General features: G+C 36.7%; 1 protein-coding gene across 6 annotated transcripts in view; it reads left to right on the top strand.

Moving 5' to 3' along the window:
* Nucleotides 1-19,645, top strand: part of LMLN (leishmanolysin like peptidase) — a 46,044-nt gene that overhangs the window by 2,219 nt on the left and 24,180 nt on the right. For 4 of the 6 annotated variants that reach the window (XM_034423256.2, XM_087881784.1, XM_087881785.1 and 1 more), the window contains 14 exons: nt 243-325; nt 549-666; nt 1,367-1,545; nt 3,379-3,484; nt 4,677-4,771; nt 5,033-5,150; nt 6,049-6,156; nt 6,832-6,908; nt 7,610-7,720; nt 7,868-8,000; nt 10,481-10,640; nt 12,015-12,145; nt 12,636-12,849; nt 13,198-18,162. In XM_034423256.2, the coding sequence (XP_034279147.1) occupies nt 243-325; nt 549-666; nt 1,367-1,545; nt 3,379-3,484; nt 4,677-4,771; nt 5,033-5,150; nt 6,049-6,156; nt 6,832-6,908; nt 7,610-7,720; nt 7,868-8,000; nt 10,481-10,640; nt 12,015-12,145; nt 12,636-12,849; nt 13,198-13,298 (1,734 nt within the window). In that variant the 3' untranslated portion in view covers nt 13,299-18,162. Of the gene's footprint in view, nt 1-242; nt 326-548; nt 667-1,366; nt 1,546-3,378; nt 3,485-4,676; nt 4,772-5,032; nt 5,151-6,048; nt 6,157-6,831; nt 6,909-7,609; nt 7,721-7,867; nt 8,001-10,480; nt 10,641-12,014; nt 12,146-12,635; nt 12,850-13,197; nt 18,163-19,645 lie in introns of those variants that run through there. The other 2 variants (XM_034423265.2, XM_034423283.3) reach the window with 2 other exon arrangements.

Here is a 19,645-nt window from a genome sequence, read left to right as displayed (position 1 = left end):
CCTAAGATCTTAAGTTTACCAACCACAAATTATCCAACTATGATAGTTTTCAAAAATGGAGCTCTCACGATTGGCAAAGGGTTACTACCGGTATATCTTTTTAAATAAAGCTAACTTGTTACATTGAGTTCATGGCTGTGAAAATATCATTACAAGGTCATTAGAGTTTTGACTTAAATCTTTAGAAGGAATTTTTTAAAGTGTCAAATCTTTTTTTGTTGTTTTATTTTTATTTTGTTTAGAACAAGCTTTTCCCACAAGCTATTTCTTATTTAGAAAAGGCATTTCAAGTTCGAAAACCTATGAGTACTGTCCTGTTAAATAGGTATGTATAATTTTCAGCATTTTTAATTGGGAGAATCAGTTAGATTTATTTTTACAAATGCATTCCATATATTATTTTTCATCTCTCGAAGAGAGGAGCTCAAGTTTAATAAGCAACTTAACATGACAATGCTTAATAGCTTTTATAATTAGGATATTGTTTGTATGGGACTGTTAATTGCATTCATCTCACTCACAAATATGTGATTATGATTTAATTGAAGACAGTGTGTAACAAGCCAGTATTTAAGGAAGAAGGATGATCCTCACAGATACTGTCGAGAAGCCTGTGCAGAACATACCAAGTGTGGGCCAGTTATAGTCCCTGAAGAACACCTGCAGGTAACTCAGACTTATTTTATGATTTGTAGCTCAGATTATGCAGGAATATTTATACCAACAAAACATGCAAATATAGTCACCACATTTTCTTCTAATTGGCAAAACTTGCTAATAAAAATGCTAAAGCACCTATATCAATTTAATTTGCCCGATGTAAGAGAGCTGAGCTATGACATCTGAAAATTTTTAATTTCTTTTTTGTTTTTAAAAACAGAAACCTAGGAAAAAAGATGATAAATCTATATTTGAATATTACATTCCTTCTTTTAATTTCTTTATAAACTTTGGAACTTTTCAAACTCTTTTTCTTTGCCACAAACAATAGTATAAAACTTTAAAAATAATTAGAATAGAATCTTAATTCAAATGTTTCTTCAGCCTAAGAAAGAAAAGTAGGAAATATGTACATTTTATAGTTAAGAGAGAGAAACCAGTTTGATCTGGTGATGAAAGCGTCAGGTTAGAAGCCAGCAGTCCAAATATTCTAGTCCCACCTTAGGCATGAAACCCTGCTGGGTGACTTTGGACCAGTCAATCTCACTCTCAGCCCAACCCACCTCACAGGGTGATTGTTGTGGGGAAAATAGAAACAGGAAGGAGAATTAGGTATGTTATTCGCCTTATAAAGGCGGGATATAATTTAAATAAATAAATATTTGAAGACTATTTGACACTGATTTCTTGAAATGTAATGTCTTAGCAATGCAGGGTATGTAATACGAATGGACGGAATTGTCAAACTGTTGGCGAAGCAGACAAGGAAGGCATTCGAGATGCTGATTTTATATTGTATGTTAGTGCTCTGACTACTGAAAGATGTGGCCAAGAAAACATCATCGCATATGCAGCATATTGTCAGCTAGAAGCAGATATGGACAGGTAATCTCCAAGCTAACTTTAAATTGATGAACAATCAGATGCAATGTTCTGAAAAGACTTATTTACCATCCAGGGATTGATCAGATTTCTCCAAGGACAAGGATAGTGAATGATCTGTCATTAGACGTCACAACTAGTTTTCACAACTGACTATTTTCCCCCAAAGTTATTGTTTCCCAATCTCAGAAAGTTTGGTTCAGGAGGTGGACTGTGGGGAGCTACAGACCTCAAGTCTTGCCAATGAAGATTTATCTGCATGCATTATGTTTTGAGCAGTGAGAGAGGGAAGGATGGACCATGTCGCCAGGAAATCAGACATAAATATCCTACCACATTTACTTCTTCCCTGCTGATCTTCAGTTGATAATGCATTATTCTGTGATTACACTGCAGGAAAGGTCACACAGAACCTTCAGTGAAGAGAGCAGCAGGAAATAGGATTCCAAGTGAGTCCTGCTGACTGAGTTTTTCCCATGTGAGAATAATAGGAGAATGACATCCCTGCAATGATCTGAAGGCTTTCATAGGAAGCCACATTTTATAGTGTGATGCCACAATTATTCCCCTTGTGGTGCCCCGGGAGGGCGGGGGGGAGAGAGAGTTGGCCTGTAGAATCTCCCATGGTATCTTTCATGCTTCCTATCCCACTTGGTTTTTTTCTTTTAACATTTTTTAAAAAATGGTAGACCAACTTTTATTTCCAGAATCTGCTGGCCTTCAGTTAGATACTGTATACATAATAGTTGGCTGCAACATAGGCTTTGTTTAGAAGTATGCTCATCTGTCTAGAAAAGGACAAAAGTGATAAGGAGTATCATCAGTGGTGGGCTGCTGCCGGTTCAGACCGGTTCAGGCGAACTGGTAGTTTCAACAATCAGCTGGCCCCGCCCCTGCCCTATCCTGTCCTATATTTTCTTCTTTCTGGCTCAGCTGATTCGTGCAGCACAGCTGATTTCTGCACCTCTGCTGTTCTACTTAGCGGGGCTGGCTTAGAAGGTAAGCAGCTGAGCTTCAAATTACTGTATTTTGAATGCTGTGCCCGTGCTCACAAAACCAGTTGTTAAACCAGTTGCAGCCCACTACTGAGTATCATGCAAGGTGAGAGGCTATATTCAGTTAGATTTATATATCCCACAAACTATCAATTTAGTTATGGTAACTTTTGCGAAAGCACCTATATCATGTCAATATTTAAAGATTCCCACAGGCCAAAAAGTTTGAGGCACAGTGATATAAGAATTGTGGTCTTGCACTTGGACATTCCCCCTATCTTCATTGAGTTGCTATGAGAAAAATAAATCAATAACGAGTGTGTGAAAACTATTTAAAACTTCTTGAGGAAAGACATGATATTAACACATTAATTATTAAAGATTTGTAGTCTGAAGTGAGAAATGTTTTACTTAAGGGTCATCATCTCAGGATCATAGACTGTATCCATGGCTGAAAAAATCCCAAATATGAGAATCACTTACTTCTGTATGGCCTGTATTGCTAGTTATATGAGCAGTACTGAGTTTTTTCTCAGCACAGGAAAAAGTGAGTATCTCAAGTGAGCTTAAGGGGAAAAAATTGATAATTGATAGGAAATCCCATAGATGAAATCTGTACAGGTACTATAGTTGTCCATGCATAAGTACCACTAATTGTGAGAGGATATTTTTTTTCTTTTTTCTGAGTTTACATTCCACAGATTTAATGTTTGCATGAGAAAAGGTTACTCGAGGGACATTTTTGTATATAATTTGTAGGCTCTGATAATACAAAGTATTTACATGTAATAATGAAGGTTAACATTTTTAAGTTCCTCATTTTGTATCACCATTTTTCCAGACCAATTGCAGGATATGCTAATCTGTGTCCAAATATGATTTCAACCCAACCACAGGAGTTTATTGGCATGTTGTCTACAGTAAAACATGAAATCATTCATGCTTTGGTAAGAGCTAGTATTTGATGCTATGTTTTTTAAAAATTCCGTAAAAAAGATTTCTAAAAAAATTATAAAAATTTGTACTGGGGCTCAAAAATCCTATAAAGCATACATGAGCACAATCTCTAGACCTTTATAGCAAGCACAATATTAAAAGATGAGGAAGAAAAATTGGTAGTAGTTCACCAGAGGAAAAGGGTGAAAAATCAAGACTAAACATTTAAGCTTCAATATTGTTAGCATTTTTTGATCCTGTCCAATTCCCCAGCTTCTCTTTATATCTTTCCTCATTCACAATTTTTTTCAAAGTCTTATGTTTGAGATTGGCTAAATAAGGCATTGCCCTAATACTTGGTTTGGAATTTAACATATTAGTCATATTTTCTTCATGCTATACTATGCTAGAATTTTTGTGATGGTTGTGTTTTTGTGAATATTTCATAAACAGGTAATCCTTGCTTAATGACTGCCCTGTTTAATAACTATTCAAAATTACAACAATGGTAAAAATGTATTGTTTACATAAAATGTACCATATTTTTCTGTGTATAAGATGCACTCCCCCCCCCCCAAAGTGGGTGGAAATGTCTGTGGGGTGGGCGATAGGCAGCACTAGGTGGCAGCAGTGATGGGTGGTGATGATGGTGGCGATCCCCACAGCCTGGAACAGCTGATGGGGGTATTTCGGGAGGCCGATCCAACCGCCAATCAGCTGCTCATGCTAAATCAGGCTGTGCTGAAGCTGACCAGGCTGTTTGCTGTTTGCTGCAAGGAGACAAATTGCCGGGAGGCAGAGGCAGATTTTTTTTTCTTGTTTTCCTCCCCAAAAGCTAGATGCGTTTTATAATCTGAAAAATATGGTAAATTTATGACCAATCCTCATACTTACGACTGCCGCAGTGTCCCACAGTCATATGATTGTCATTTGTGTGCTTCAGAGCCAGCTTCCAACAAGCAGAGTTGGATAAAGAAGCTGTCAGTAAAGTTGCACATTGTGGTCACCCGTGGTCCTTGCTTAACGACTGCTGATGATTCATTTAATGACAGTGGCAAAAGTGAGGTTATAAGTCTGGTGTGATATCTTGTTTACTAGTAATGTCATTAGTGATGCAGTTACTGGTCCCAATCTTTCTAACAATTTTCTGTCAGAAGTTGTGGGTTAAACATAACCTAAAATACTTTTGGGGTTCTATTTAAGGGTTTCTCCGCTGGACTTTTTGCATTTTATCATGATGATGATGGAAATCCTTTGACTGCTAGATACGCAGATGGATTGCCATTATTTAATGAAAGGTATATACTGACTTTTACAATTTTTACAAAACTGATTTCACTGAACAGTACTTGTGGGTATAATTAAAAAATCATTATTATGCAAATAGCATAACTATAACTGCTTCTTAGTTTTCAGTGGTAGTTGCATTGGAAGTCAGTTGTCTTGAAAATACAATTGCTACTTTACTCATATATTCAATAGTTGAGACTCATCTTATTGATCATATTGAGAACTGATCCTGCTTCCCAGTTGTAACAACTGAATTGTCTTCCTTTCAGCCTTGGTGTGTATCAGTGGAGTGATAAAGTTATACGTAAAGCAGTAAGATTATGGGATGTGCGGGATAATAACATTTTGCCTCATAATGTATTCCTTTTGGTAACTCCTAAGGTAGTTGTAAGTATTATTTTTATTTTCTTTCACAAAAATCTGAGCTGGTTGTCTAGACCCTTAGTGGCAAATAGTGATGGAAGCCATATTCAACATGTTAAGATACAGCCCTGCTACTCAATCTCTGACAAAAATGTTTCCTCATATTGTCAATTTATTTTATAAATCAGTTTAGCTTGGAAATAAATTCCTGGGGGTCTCTGAATGACAAGAAAAGATTAACCAGGAAATATACTGTACCTATAGATACTTATTCTCCAAACCCCCAAAGTCCTTCAAACATTGCCACAGAATCTGGAAGAATTGTAATGTCTCAATATTCTGTCCCCCTCAATTCTCTATAGCAGAACAAGCAAATTTGTCAATCTTTTAGGTGTTAATTTAGTTCGGCCAGCATCCCTTATTGCACTCTGCTTCCTACTGCCCCTGGGAGTTAAATTGATGAGCATCCAAATTGCTACACACTGTTATGTGTGAAAAAGGTTCTGGGAAAATTATTCCACTTCCAATGCTGGGTACCAAACTATTGCTGCTTCTTCCACTTTATGGGGAATTCTTGAAGGCTCCAGTTGTGTTTAAATTATTAAAATATTTATGTTTTGTCCTGCTCTCTGTAATTTGTAATGATTTCAAGAATTGAATCATTTGCTAAATGCTCCATAATAATGACCTGCAGGGGTTGAGGTTGTGTGACCTATCACAGAAGTACATAGCCTTTTGCTGGTTTCCAAGTGCTATTAATTTAAAATGAAATTTCTTGACTTCAAGAAAGTATGAAAGCATCTTAGGGTTCTCTCATTAAAAATCTTTGTTGGATAAATATAATGTAAACTTTGTGTGTAAAATGAAGCAGTTGTTATTTTGAAATAAATAATGTTGAGATTTGTCTAATACTTTTCTGAAGGAGGAGGCAAGAAAACACTTTGACTGTCCACATTTAGAAGGAATGGAACTGGAAAATCAAGGTGGCATAGGCACAGAGCTTAATCACTGGGAGAAACGGTTATTAGAGGTTAGTTTAGACAAATAATATATAGATATATATAGTGGTGTTCCAGTATGAAATTTAGCCTGTGGAATCTTAGCCGGTTTTGTCTCTGGTAAGCAGTAATAGAGCAACTCAAGGATATTTAGAATGATTTTTTTATTGATCAGTACAGCCAGAATGAATACAGGTATATAGCATTAACTAAAAACTAAAAGCCACCAGTATATTGTACTCTTTTCCTACATACCTGGATTTACTTAATTCCTTTATTTTGAAATTAATATTAGTCTGTAAATAATACAAAATTGGTTGTTTGGTATATGAAGAAAAGATGCAGGTATCTTTGTCAAGATACCAGGCCAGGAATGAAAGTGCATTTATATTTTATAATTTAGAAGCATTCATGGTAAGAGTTACAGTAAATTTAGGTTCTTCATTCTTCCATTTACCGGTAGCTATCCTATTGCTCTATTTCTTATTATAAGAAAATAATCCTGGATATAATTTATAATTAGCTCCCTGATATCCCAAGAGCAACTCCTAATTTCTCTGTGATTATTATTGTAATGAAATATGCTTTCCTATTGGTAAAAATATTATTTTTCCCTCCCACTTGTTTGCGTCCCAGAAAACGCAGGGCTATTTCTCTGTTCGGTTGCTTTACTGCAGCTAACTATTATTGATGTTGGTTAATTCCAGAATGAAGCAATGACTGGATCACAAACACAGAACAGGGTCTTCTCCCGAATCACTCTGGCATTAATGGAAGACACTGGGTAATAAAAGATACATTGTAGTTATATAATATTACTTAAACAATAGTGTAGTGCTTTCTAAATTACTTCCAAAATGTTGCATAGCTGTAGCAAGCGGACAGTAGAAGATACTTCCTAACAGGCCATAATTGTCATGGATTTCCCTGAACTGTTGGAAATGCATAAAAAGACATGGAAGAGAATAGCAGCAAGCTGGTGGATAGGTGCCGAGTCAGATAGAGTTGAACTGTGTTTATGTTGGATTTCATGCATATTTATAGCAGCAACCTTTCCAGCTCAGTGAACCTGCGACGGTGTGGGGGTGGAGGGGGGATGGTTTCCGTGTATGCGCACTGCTTTCACAAATGCAGCTTCACATGCACTCACCCATCACTTCCATGGCTGGTTCTGAACGGCTGCAGCCCGGTACTGGGCCATGGACCAGGGGTTGAGAACTCTTGGTTTATAGCCCAAAAAAACCAGACAAATCATATTTGTAATTTGCTTATTAGAGTACATGTACTAGAGTACATAATGTATATATTAATGAATAAGCTTAAGTATTGGAAAAGAGAACCAGGAATCTTGGGCAACATAACAGAGATGTCTTCTTTACAATTTAATAATCCCTAAGATTATTAACACTTTGATTCTTTGTTGTTAGTGGTTCAGAAAGTTGGACTCTAAAGAATCATTTCCATTCCCATTTGTTATTTTTGCAGCTGGTATAAAGTGAATTATAGCATGGCAGAAAAACTAGAATGGGGCCGAGGAAAAGGATGCGACTTTGTGATGAAAAGCTGCAAGTTTTGGATCAATCGGCAACGGAGAAAGTAAGAATAATATATGTGAACTGCACATTCATTGATGGCCCTGAAATTGCCCTTACACATTAACTATTGTGAATAATAAGTAGTGTTTATTAATACACCAAAGCATATATATAATACATTAACTGCTGTTCTGTTTTTAATCTTAAGAAAAGAACCAGTTGCCCCATATTGTGACACTCTGAGAAGTAATCCATTACAATTAACATGCAGGCAGGACCAAAGAGCAGTAGCAGTGTGCAATTTACAGAAATTCCCTCAACAGTTGCCTCAGGAATATCAGGTATGTTGTATGACACATGAAACAAAAGTATGTCTCATTCTTCTGAATTGATAACCTTATTCAGAAGCAATGTTAAACCAAAGGCTGTATTCACTCAATGCGCTGTGCCAAGGTTTATGTATTAGGTGATAATTACTTTGGTTTTATCACTGCAAGGGTTTAAAGCCTCCCTAGTACCCTTCCGTATGCTTATAGTTGCACTGATTCTGTCTAGTGGAGAAGGGTTTAAGAGGCAAGATAGATGCTTTAAGGTTCTGCAAAATTTAGGCTACCTGTTTTGCCTCTTAAAACTACCTAAATCCCCAAATTAGGAAATAAAACGTCCCAGAGAGATACCTTGCTGGTTTAAAGAGCAGGAAGACAAAATGTAATAGTAAGTCATAACGAGCAACTTCTCCTGTTACAAACTGTATTGATTAGGTTTAAACGTTGTGAAAAGCCATGCATCCTCCTTCACCATGTTTGTGTGAATCCAGGTTTAATATTACAAGGGCATCTTTTGTCTTCTAATAATTATGAAAGCATCCTTTGTCTTCACCATCCCTGCCTCTTGGCTATTCTTCCAGCATAGCAGAAAAAATGTTTAGATTAGTGTTTGTTAATGAATCCAACTTACTTCTTTTGAACTTAAAAGGAATTGAAATCAGTATAATTATACTTGGAAGAAAGTTTACAAGCATCTTAATATTGGGTTAAAAATTTCAATGTTTCATTTTTTCCATTCAAATGCATCCAATTCTAAGAGACTGCCTAAATAAGTCCCTGCAGTTTTCTTGGCCAGGATTTTCAGAAAGGTTTGTCATTGCCTCTTCTTACACCTGAGAGAGAGGAACTGGCCCACGTTTACTCAGCTGGCCTTGTGCCTAAGGCAAGATTAGAAGTCATTGTCTCCCAGTTTCCTAGCCTTAACAACTGCACCAGACGTATTTCATTAATTAGCTTTTAATCTTATTAAACCTAAACTGATTTAAATAGAAGTTAATCTTATCTAAAGATCAGCCAGCTATGGAAGCATCCTTGTTGCTCCAGCAGTAATAGAGAGATAAGGTAGGAGCTATCAAGCATGATTAGAATTATATTTGAATACATCATTGGCTGAATTCATGCATGATGCTAAAGTAAACCATATTGTGGTTTGTCAGGTTTCACTTATCCTGTGATGGTAATTCTTGTTCATTCTTATTCAACAAACCGTAACTAAACAACACACACTTTAATGCAATATATGACCGTGAGATCAGGGATGGGTAGCTCAGCCTCTCGGACTTTTGGAGGGCTCTGGCAGATTGTTGGACGACACAATAATATTACTGGAAGAGGTAGAAATATTTCTTTTGCCGCCTATTTATTATGTTTATAAATCTTAGTACTTAGTGTTGCTCAATACACTGTTATTTGTAGTGTGTTTAAAGTTAATCTATTATTTAGATAACTTTTAAGATTGAGAAAAGAGAAAAAATTTTTTTTTATCAATATTACAATTTAGATTTCAATACTACATCTTGATTTGGGGCGATTTTAAGGGTTTAAAGTAAAAAAATAGAATAGGGAAACCTTTATTTCAATCCTTATTCCACTTTAGCTGTAGGAAACACTTTAAAATTGGACAACTGAGATGAGGACATTTTGAATTTCAGTAGTCAAATCTCAATATTCTGGGGCTATGTCTAATCCATAAGCATCAGGCTGCACATCTCACTGCCAGAGGTAAAACATAGGCGTAATAGCCTTGCTAAAATAATTATTGCTGAAAGTAGTATAGTTGTAGATGTGTTTCACAATAAGCAGGCATATAGTTACAGACTGGGCAAACTGAGCTGGAGCATTGTACGGTATTGTAAAATCACATTTCTCACTGTACAACTGTGTATAGGTTTAATGTTATACTTTTGATATTTTTCTTGAAAATGTTTTAATAGGACAGTAAACAAATTGTCACTTCCGAAGCATAGTGCAGCACAAGCTTATATGTCACAACACATAATTTCTAAAAAGATCATTTTATTTACTAATCATAATATGACACAATATGTTCTCCTTTGGCAAAGATTACATACTATTTAATAAGAGCAGAGAATTGTTTATATGTAATTTGGTATATTGTTAAATACATATATCAATTGAATATATTGCTTCTTGGGGAACTTGTTTGACTGACCCTTTGTTTCTTTTTCTGTTTTGGTAGTATAACAATGTATTTCTTGGGTGTATGTTACATTTTTAAATGTTCTTGTTCTTTTTTGTATTTTTAATTGCATTTTTAAATACAATGTATTTGTCAACAGCTGTTACTATCAAAAAGCATATCCTGAGACAGATTTAATTCTAGTAACAATTGCAGCTATGTTATCTAGTTTCCTTTCATTTGAAGCTGCTGCATGTGAATATAATTTCTCCATTAGCAATAAAGATGCAGTTATCGCCAAAAACTGTTACTGTAATTTAACTTTTCCTTGCCCCTGCAACTCTTTTCTTTACAGTATTTTGATAGTCTGTATGGCGTGTTGCCAAAAGATTTGCCTCACTATGGTGGGTCGGTTGAAATTGCTGACTACTGCCCTTTTAGTCAAGAATTCAGCTGGCACTTAAGTGGTGAATTTCAACGTAGTTCAGATTGTCGGATACTGGAAAACCAACCAGGTCAGTTGGCTTGGTACTTGATACCACCTTTCATCATATCCAGTAGTGTAAGCTTAACTTAAATTTTACACAATATGCTAGGTCAGTGATGGCGAACCTTTTCAGTACCGAGTGCTGAAAAGGGAGCACTTTGTGTGCTGGCAAGGCTGGCAAGTCTTCCAGTTACTACCACGCATGCACATGTGCCGATCAGCTGGCGAGAGCATATGCTCATGCCAGAAAATGGAAGACCAGCTCTTCCAGTTTCCAGGACTGCCTCACTCACAAAGACCAGCTGATCATCGCGCGCGCATGCGTGCCAGAAAAGGAATGGGCGACGCTGCAAATGCCAGGCAACATGGCTCCACGTGCCACTTCGGGCGCGCGTGCCATAGGTTCACCATCATGGTGCTAGGTGATCCCAAGTCATTCCATAGGAAGCCTTAGAGCTACGAGACAGCAAGAACTTCAACTATATATGTTCTTTGAATTGTAATGATCTTGGCTTATGGTAAATTTTAGTACTTTTCCCTTCCCTGAAAATTGTAGTTGAGATTTCTTTTACCAGTACTGCGTTTGAAATGTTTAGGATTTGGCAGAGGTGTTCTTTTATCCTGCATTGGTTTGCCCACACCTTCTCACCCTGTCCTAACCATTCCATAACCTGGGAGGTGCCAATTGTCCACACGAGCTGTTTTGTGGGTAGAATATCTGGATTTGAGTGATGTGAACCTGAATCAGAAGAGGGAATCAGGTATTCTATTATCAGGTCTGAAGTTATCTCACATTCTGTCATTATAGCTAAGTTTCTGTCAAACCCTTTTAGCACCATTGATGGGATAACTTGAAAATAGTATTTATCTGATACCAGTCTGTGTTATTTAGATTTTTTTTAATATGCAGGTGCTGCAGAAAACAATATGTTTTCTTGGTGTCTTCTGAACAGAAGTTGAAAAATGCATTTATATCTTGGATGCTTACACATTGCTTGCTCATTTACTAAAATTTGATTTATCAATTAGTGCTAGCATTACAGAGAACATGATGACAATGGCTATCGATCATCATTACATAGAAATGCCTGCCCATGCTGAACATATGTCTCGCCATGGGAATATATTTATTTTAATAACTGTACAATGCTGTTGATTTTAAATTTGCTACATCCAGTCATAAATCATGTACGCATTCTTCAAAAGGTCACATTTTTTCTGAGCTGCCTGCCTAGTGGACGTATACACTGAATAAATGATAAAGTTGGTGAACAAGTTAGAAAAATAATTTACTGCCAGCTCTGCTTAGGATGTAAATATCCTAGCAATATCTGATAATTTTGTTGTCTCTATAATCTGATAGATTTTAGCAGAAAACTGCATTTTTTATTTTTTTTTCCAGATCCTTTCAGAAACTATGGTGCAGAGAAATATGGGCCAAATTCCATTTGCCTCATTCAAAAGTCAGCTTTCATTATGGAACAGTGCAGAAAGAAACTGAGTTATCCTGATTGGGGTAGTGGCTGTTATCAGGTAACTGCAACACATTTTAATTTAATTTTGTATTTTGTACCACTGTTACATTAAAATAATTAGATTATTAATTTGATTATTTGTTGCATGTTTTCTATACTGAGGCAAAGTGTTATATGACTAGACTTTTCTAAGAATGCTGAAGGAAAAAACTACACAATTATCAATTTACAGATTAAGTAATTTGTAAAATATTTTCTTCTCACGTATATGTACGTGGTCATTGAATCTTCATAAACCTTGTACCAAATGCATGTGGAAGATAACGTGTTTGGATCAGCTACTAATACTAAGGTGAAAAAATAGAGCAGTTTCATCATTGTTCTTAGGAGTAATTATTTGGAAAGTGCCAATACATTTTGCATTTTTCTTTATATAATGAGATCGGAAACAAAGTACATAATGAAAGGTTCAAAAGCAGCTGCTATAATGAAATAGTTTCTCTATGCAATCTACTTGTAAGCATATCATATTTGGTTTTATTCCAAAGGTTTCTTGCTCTCCCCATGGACTGACTGTTTGGATCAAGGACATGGCATATTTGTGCAGTCGCTCAGGTCAAATTCTCGCAGTGAATATTCAGATGAATGGATGGCTACATATGGGGAATCTAATTTGCCCAGCCTGCTTGGATTTCTGCGATTTCTGTCCGCCTGAACAAGATCCCCCTCCAGTTGCTAATTTAACAAGAGTTGCACCTATTGGTAAGTAAAATCAGAATAAAAGTTTTTAGAATTGCTCCATTTAATTATATTTATTTCTGATTTTTAACAGAAATAATGACCTAAGCTTCAATCACTTAGGCAGAGAATAAGAACTATTGTAGCTATTCTTCCTTGCTCTAAATATTTCTGACAGATTCACACAAACAACCTATAATTATTTTTTTCAGTCTTTCATTTGATAAATTAATTCCTAAATTCCTGAAGCATCTCAACTTCTAACTCCTTTTGAGAGGCAGGAGATAATAAATATTTTAAATGCTCTTCAAAGTACATGAAAACTATTTTTCTCTGTACTATTTTTCTTTGTACTATTTTCTTCTATTTTAGATCTGTGTTCTTGTTCTCCCAGCCTGGTAATAACTCTATGGCTACTGATGGTGAACTTGTTTCCACTCCTAGCTGGATTTCTTCTATGTGCATGGAGTTAAAATGTGCATATTGTTTGTCAAAGGTCCCCTACAGCTGAGCGCATCTTGAAGGCAGCTATCCAAAAAGGCAGTCACATCGTCTACATTTTGGAAAGAGTCCAGCTAGGAAAGGCTGACTAAAGTTTCTAGAGAAATAGAGACAACGTTTAGAAGGTTATCTCAATGAAGAACTAGTGTTGACCGAAATACGTAATTTTCACATTGATAACAAATTTGGAGGAACAAATTTGTCAGTGTAGTTGAATGCCTTCAGGTGCCACTATTCAGGATGAAGTTTTTATTATGTGCAATTCTCTATGATATAATTTGATAGTTGGGTTTTTGTTTTGGCATCTTTTGACAGAGATATACCTCAGTTTCCTTTAGTCAAAAGCCATAAAATCAGTTGCCATTACTGTTAAGAACAACTCAGCATTAAATGTAGAATTTTTTTTTTTTTAAAAAAGAGTCTTGGCTTTGGTGTTAAAATGCTTCCAGAGTTACTCTGAAGACTTTGATGATTCCGGGTTATTTCTTTTATGAAGCTTTTGCTGCTCAAAATATGAAAGAGCTTTTCAACAGCTGCACAGTATGCACTTTTAGAATATTTGAATGAAAATACTTATATCTTCATTTTAACAGTAAGCAAAACTATTATTTAATGGCTTTTTTCTTAAAAGGCTAGAAACAAAATATGCCTGCTGGGATGTAAGCTCTCTTGAATTCAGTTGAACCTATAGTACAGTATTTCTGAGTAACTGAATTTGGTTGAGCTACATACTTTGTTTCTTACCAGGTAATTTGAGGAATTAATTACTTTCGTAGATATTTCCCTTGGGTTGCGAAACATGCAAAGATTGGATTGCATCATCCCACCCCATCCCAGTTGACTTAAAGAGATTGAAATGATGACATATTTCACCATTAGATTGTAGTGCATAATGCTTAGCGAAAAGGTGATAGCAATTGGAAAACATTACAGATAACATATGGATTCCTTTGTAGCAAAACTACAGTTTTATTATCAAGGGAGCCCATTTGGCTATTGGATGAAAGAACAGTTAACTTTAAATTTACATTACGGAATATATCATGGAATCCTTCGTGCTCTCTAAGCTTGGTTGTTTGCTCACAGACATTTCATTATCCTTATTAGATAACATCATCAGTGCTAGAGTGTGTGGAGTTTGCTCCCTGTTTATAAGCACTACCTTGCCCTACAAGGTTTGTGGGAGTGTGATTTCTCTCCTTGGTAATTCTTTGATTAGAGTATTGTTTTCTGCTTTATTTCTGTCTGGTATTAATTCCTGCTTATGTGGGTGTTGGTTATTGGAAAGGATGTGTTCTTGGAGGGGGGGATGTTTCCTTTTTAGCTTTTTTTATTGTCTCTTGAATGTGTATAAATGTGGTTTACCTTCATGTGTTTGTTGATGGATGTCTGCTTTGTCTAAATGCCAAGCGTCCAGGAATTCTCCAGTCTTTTGGGTTTTAGATTGGTCTAGGATGCTCAAAGTTTCCCAGTTGAAACCATGGTTGAGTTTCTCCATATTTTGTGAGAGTGAGGAGTGCTCATCATGTCTTCTGCCTGCTAGTTGATATTCATGGATGTGCTCTGCTAGTTTTTTACCTGTCTGTCCTACATAGTGGCTCTTACCATTCTTACACATAAATTGTGTATAAACAAGGAGCAAACCCCACACTCACTAGCACAGATGATGGTACGTAATCAGGTAATGAAACAACTGCAAAGAAACAACCAAGCACAGAGAGCACCAAGGACTCCACAATTCAACCCTGATTACATATATTCTCTTCTATTGGAACGTATATATACTGTTTACAGGGCACAGATTAATTACTGTGTCACAGAAAACTGCACATTATATAAAAATTTAGTGAATAACTTTTATAATCCAATTCCTTGGAAAATGAACAATGTTCAAGGACCAAGTTGTGGTATTCTCTTTTAACTGGTTGATGCTGTTTTCAGATTGGGAAGCAAATGTTATGTAGTTTTAATGGTCATTCATATTCACTGAAAGCTGTGACTAATAGAGATGGTGACTAGGAATGCTCCTAAAGCTTCTTGTGAAATGTTCCAGTAGAAGCAGGCTAGACTATGGGACTAAATAAGAATCTTAGATGGGATCCATCCTAAGAACTCTTCTCTTAAACCAGAGTATAGTTGCTCCTAAAGGAAAATCTATAACAGTGCCTGTTGGATAACATTTTTTCTACAGTAGTCCTTATTTTTAGAAAGAAAATGGTGAAAATTAAGTGGCTTCTCTCCAGAACAGGGGTTCCCAACCCCCGGGCTGTGGCCCACTAGTGGGGCACAGCCGATTCAGAACCAGGCCGCACAAGCGGTGGCCAAGCGTGTGCGCACATGTAGCTCCACTTGCAGACGTGGCAGGCGCTCACAGGTGAAGCTCCATTTGTGGGAGTGGCAGGCACATGTGCCCACTGCTTGCACAAATGGAGCTGTGTGTGTGCCCCTACTGCTCATACAAACCATCCCCTTTCCCCCCACCACCCCAGCCAGGCCGCCAAGCCATAAAGGTTAGGGTCCGCTGCTCCACAACATGCAAAGGCTGACTGAAGAATGTGTGACAGAATTTGCTTATATTACACACCCTGTATTAGCCTTAAATAAAGGGGAAGGACGGTGGGATGGAAGTCACAAGAATAGCAATAAAATATTAGGTTTGAGAAATGTGTATACTTCGAATGAGGAATAGGAGTTCATTTTCTAATCCAAATGGTTATACAGCTCAAATATTAGTGTGAAACAGATCTATAAAAATAAGGAAGACAAACTATTTTTATATGTGCAATGTAAAACGTAAATGGCATCTTGTAAGGATGTTTTAAATACTTGAACCTTTTTTCCCTGTCTGTCTTGAAGTAAAAAAAAATTGCACTGCAGTAGGGTTTGTTTGTTTTTTGGTTTTGTAAGTATTTATATCTCTGTTCATGTAATGTTGCTGTGAAAATAATGCCATGGCATTCTTGACTGAGAAATGATTAATTTGTTGCTGGATTCTTGCTGATCCTTTTGAGAAATGGCTAGGAAGAAGAAAGTATGATGTGACAGCACACAACGTTTAAAGAGATTTTGACTTTTTTACTCTTGTATGTAAACATCGGTATATCAATACATTGTACAATACAGACGTGTGGTTGCTTTAAGATGAGATTCTTTGTATGGGGGAGAACATGATAGCAGTTAATGATCCAATCGCAAAGTTAAATCACTTTCCAGTGTTAGTAGGAAATACTCCAGCAAACCAATGAGCCTTCATACAGTCTTTAATCAGTGCAGAAAATAAGTGTTGACACTATCTCAGATAACAGACCTGCTTTTAAGCAGTCTTTTTTAAATACAAGAGTTTTCAAACATTTTCAGCTACATGATCTGTTACAGGTAGTCCTGAATTTATGACCACAGTTGGGACTGGAATTTCCATTGTAAGTCGCGGCAGTCATAAATTGAGTCACGTGACTGGATCCAAATTTATGAACATTTTTACCATAGGCATTAAACAAATCATCACTCAGGGAATCTGGCTTTTCCAGTGGATGCTTTTTTTGCTGGAAACCAGCAAAAAAAGTTACGAATTGCAATCATGTGACCGCAAGATACTGCATTCATAAATGTGAGCTGATTTTCAAGCACCTGAACTGCAATCACGTGACTGCAAGGATGGCATGACGGTCGTAAGGGCAAATAGAAGTTATAAAGCACTTTTTCCCTGGCCGATGTAAGTTTGAACTATCTTTAACAAACAGTTGTAAGTCAAAGACTACCTGTAGTGTTGTTTTTTTTAAATATCCGTAAATTTTGCTCAAAAAGTGAACGTGAATTTTTCCCCCTCTTTGGTTTCTCATGGAACCCCTTCAGGTCGGTCACAGAATGCTTGAAAGTCATGAAATACAATTTTCCAAACCCTGCCATAGAGTGTCACCAGTTATGAGATCATTTGGAAACCAATGCTGTGTCTAAAAGGCATAAGAGATGGCTGCTTCTTTTTTTTTTTTTTTTAGGAAAAAAAAAAGAGAAGGAATTAGTTTATATAAATTGAATATCTTGTCAGAGTAATGGCTTCCTACACAGAAGTAAACTTTTTAATAATAATTGCCTATTTTGGCTTCAAGCACACCAAGTCTTTCAGCCTACTTAGGATTTTAAAACTAATAATTATGCTGGATATTTTATTATTTGATGTTCTTAGCAGTTAAAGACACTGAGCTTGTCAACTGGAAAGCTGGCAGCCCGGGTTCCAGACCCGAATGCTATGTGATAGGGTGAGCTCCCATTACTTACCCCAGCTCCTGCCTACCTAGCAGTTCAAAAGCATGCAAATGCTAGTAGATAAATAGGTACCATTTCGGTGGGAAGGACTCAATTGAACAAACTTAAATTTAACCTTAATTCAGCATTTCATGCTATTGTAATTATATCTTTGGGAAAACAAAGAAGTGATTCACCAATTCAGAAATTTTGCTTTTATATGAACCCCACGTCTATAAAATGTAACATTATTGATGTTCTTTAATTTCCCTGAATTTCTGGAAAACGCTGTGTGTCAGTTCACTTTGTACGTGTGTGTAGTTTGATGCTCTGAAATACAAATGTTAATTTTTACATGTGTAATTCTCATTTCTCAAACTGAAACTTGTTTCAGATTATTGAAATTAATATTTGCTACATGATGTAAATACAGAATTATTTTCTATTTATTTGTGAGTTGATTTAAAAGCTGGTTAATTATTTGATGTTCAAAATATTTCCATTGCATATGTTAAAATTTGTGGAAGGTTCTTTTAGTATACTGTTCATCATGGGAACATTGTTGTGTCAATTAAAGAAATTTATTTCTAAAAAGTGTTAATGTTTTCTCTTATTTACTTACGCATTTGTTTATAAACTGCGACAAATATGGAAGATGCTCACAGCTGCTTTCAAAAAATACCGTAGAATGATAAAATGACATTATTTAAAAAAAATACTGATATCAAAATTGTATGATCCAGAATAATATTTTAAATAACCTCATTGGAATTTATCCTAATTAAAAATGCTGTAAGCCTTGTTGTCTCTTAGTGTGATGTATCTATTTTCCTTTGCGGGTTTATATTTTCAGCAGAATTTGGCAGAGTCTTTGGGGGTTATATTAAAGAGGAAAAGTTAACATGTATGAAACAAAAAAAAAATTGAGTTAAGACAGTGGACAAAGAGAAAAAAGGCATGATATAAATCCAGTGGTGTCAAACTCAAGGCCCGGGGGGCCAGATCCAGCCTGCGGGTGCTTAGATCTGGCTCTCAGGGCCGCCCTGGAAACAGCAAAGGACTGGCCCGTGGTGCCTCTGCCAGTGAAAATGAAGCTTGGGAGGGCTGTGGGCATTTCTCCCAAGCTCCATTTTCGCTGGCAGAGGGTTGCAGGAAGTTATCAAAGCCGAAAACGGAGCTTGGGATTTCGCTGGCAGAGCGCTTGGGCGGCCACAGTCGCCCCTGACACAAGTGACGTCCCGCTGGCCACACCCACCATGGCCTCCTGGGGTCAAACCCTGATGTGGCCCTCAATGAAATCGAGTTTGACACCCCTGATATAAATACTGAAAGTTTAAGATGGGCAGAGGAAAGAGGTTGAGTTTTAATAAGGCTGGTGCTAAAAAGCGCAGAACAAGCTAGTCAGTGGCTAGAAATTTTGGAATATAAAGTAAAAGGAATAGAAATAGAACACTTTGTCTTGTCAGTTTTGCACCCCTCTTGTCGCTAAGTCCAGTTGAAATTACCCGGAGATGTCAGAATAACTGCTCCGTAAGACACACATAGAAATGAAATTGATGAGTTGAGATGACTAGAGTAGTATCAACAGATTGTTATGTTGTGTAGCAAGCAGAAGTCATAGATTACGAGCACTTATTTGCTTAAACATGCTTTGTCAAGGAAGACACAGCTGGTTTCAAGAGTATAAACTAGCCAACAAACTGTATTATGGCACTGTGAGTTTAGCGATCAACATCACATATGCAGTTTAACCAACTACAGATAGTCCTCAATTAACAAAGGTAATTGGGGCTGGAATTTCCCAAGCAATGCAGTCCCTAAAGCACAATGTCACATGAGTGCATCACTTAGCAACAGCAATCCCAACAGTCCCATTGCCCTCATTAAGCGAGAATTGTAAGGACCTCCTTATGAGTTTCCCACAAGTAAATTCAAGAACTTATACAAGTGGCTGGTGGGTGAGTGACTGCTGCAGCACAAGCATGGCCATCAGATAGAGGATGGGTTGCTATCAGTTGTGAAGACAGCTGCTACGGCCCAACACAAACACACTGTGAAATAGCAAATCCTTGAGGGC

The sequence above is a fragment of the Pantherophis guttatus genome, chromosome 1 (genome assembly GCF_059756535.1).
Source record: "Pantherophis guttatus breed Tessera chromosome 1, ASM5975653v1, whole genome shotgun sequence".
In the NCBI taxonomy this organism is placed as follows: Eukaryota; Metazoa; Chordata; class Lepidosauria; order Squamata; family Colubridae; genus Pantherophis; species Pantherophis guttatus.
Note: the sequence above shows the minus strand (reverse complement) of the source record. Positions and strands in the feature narration are given on the sequence as shown.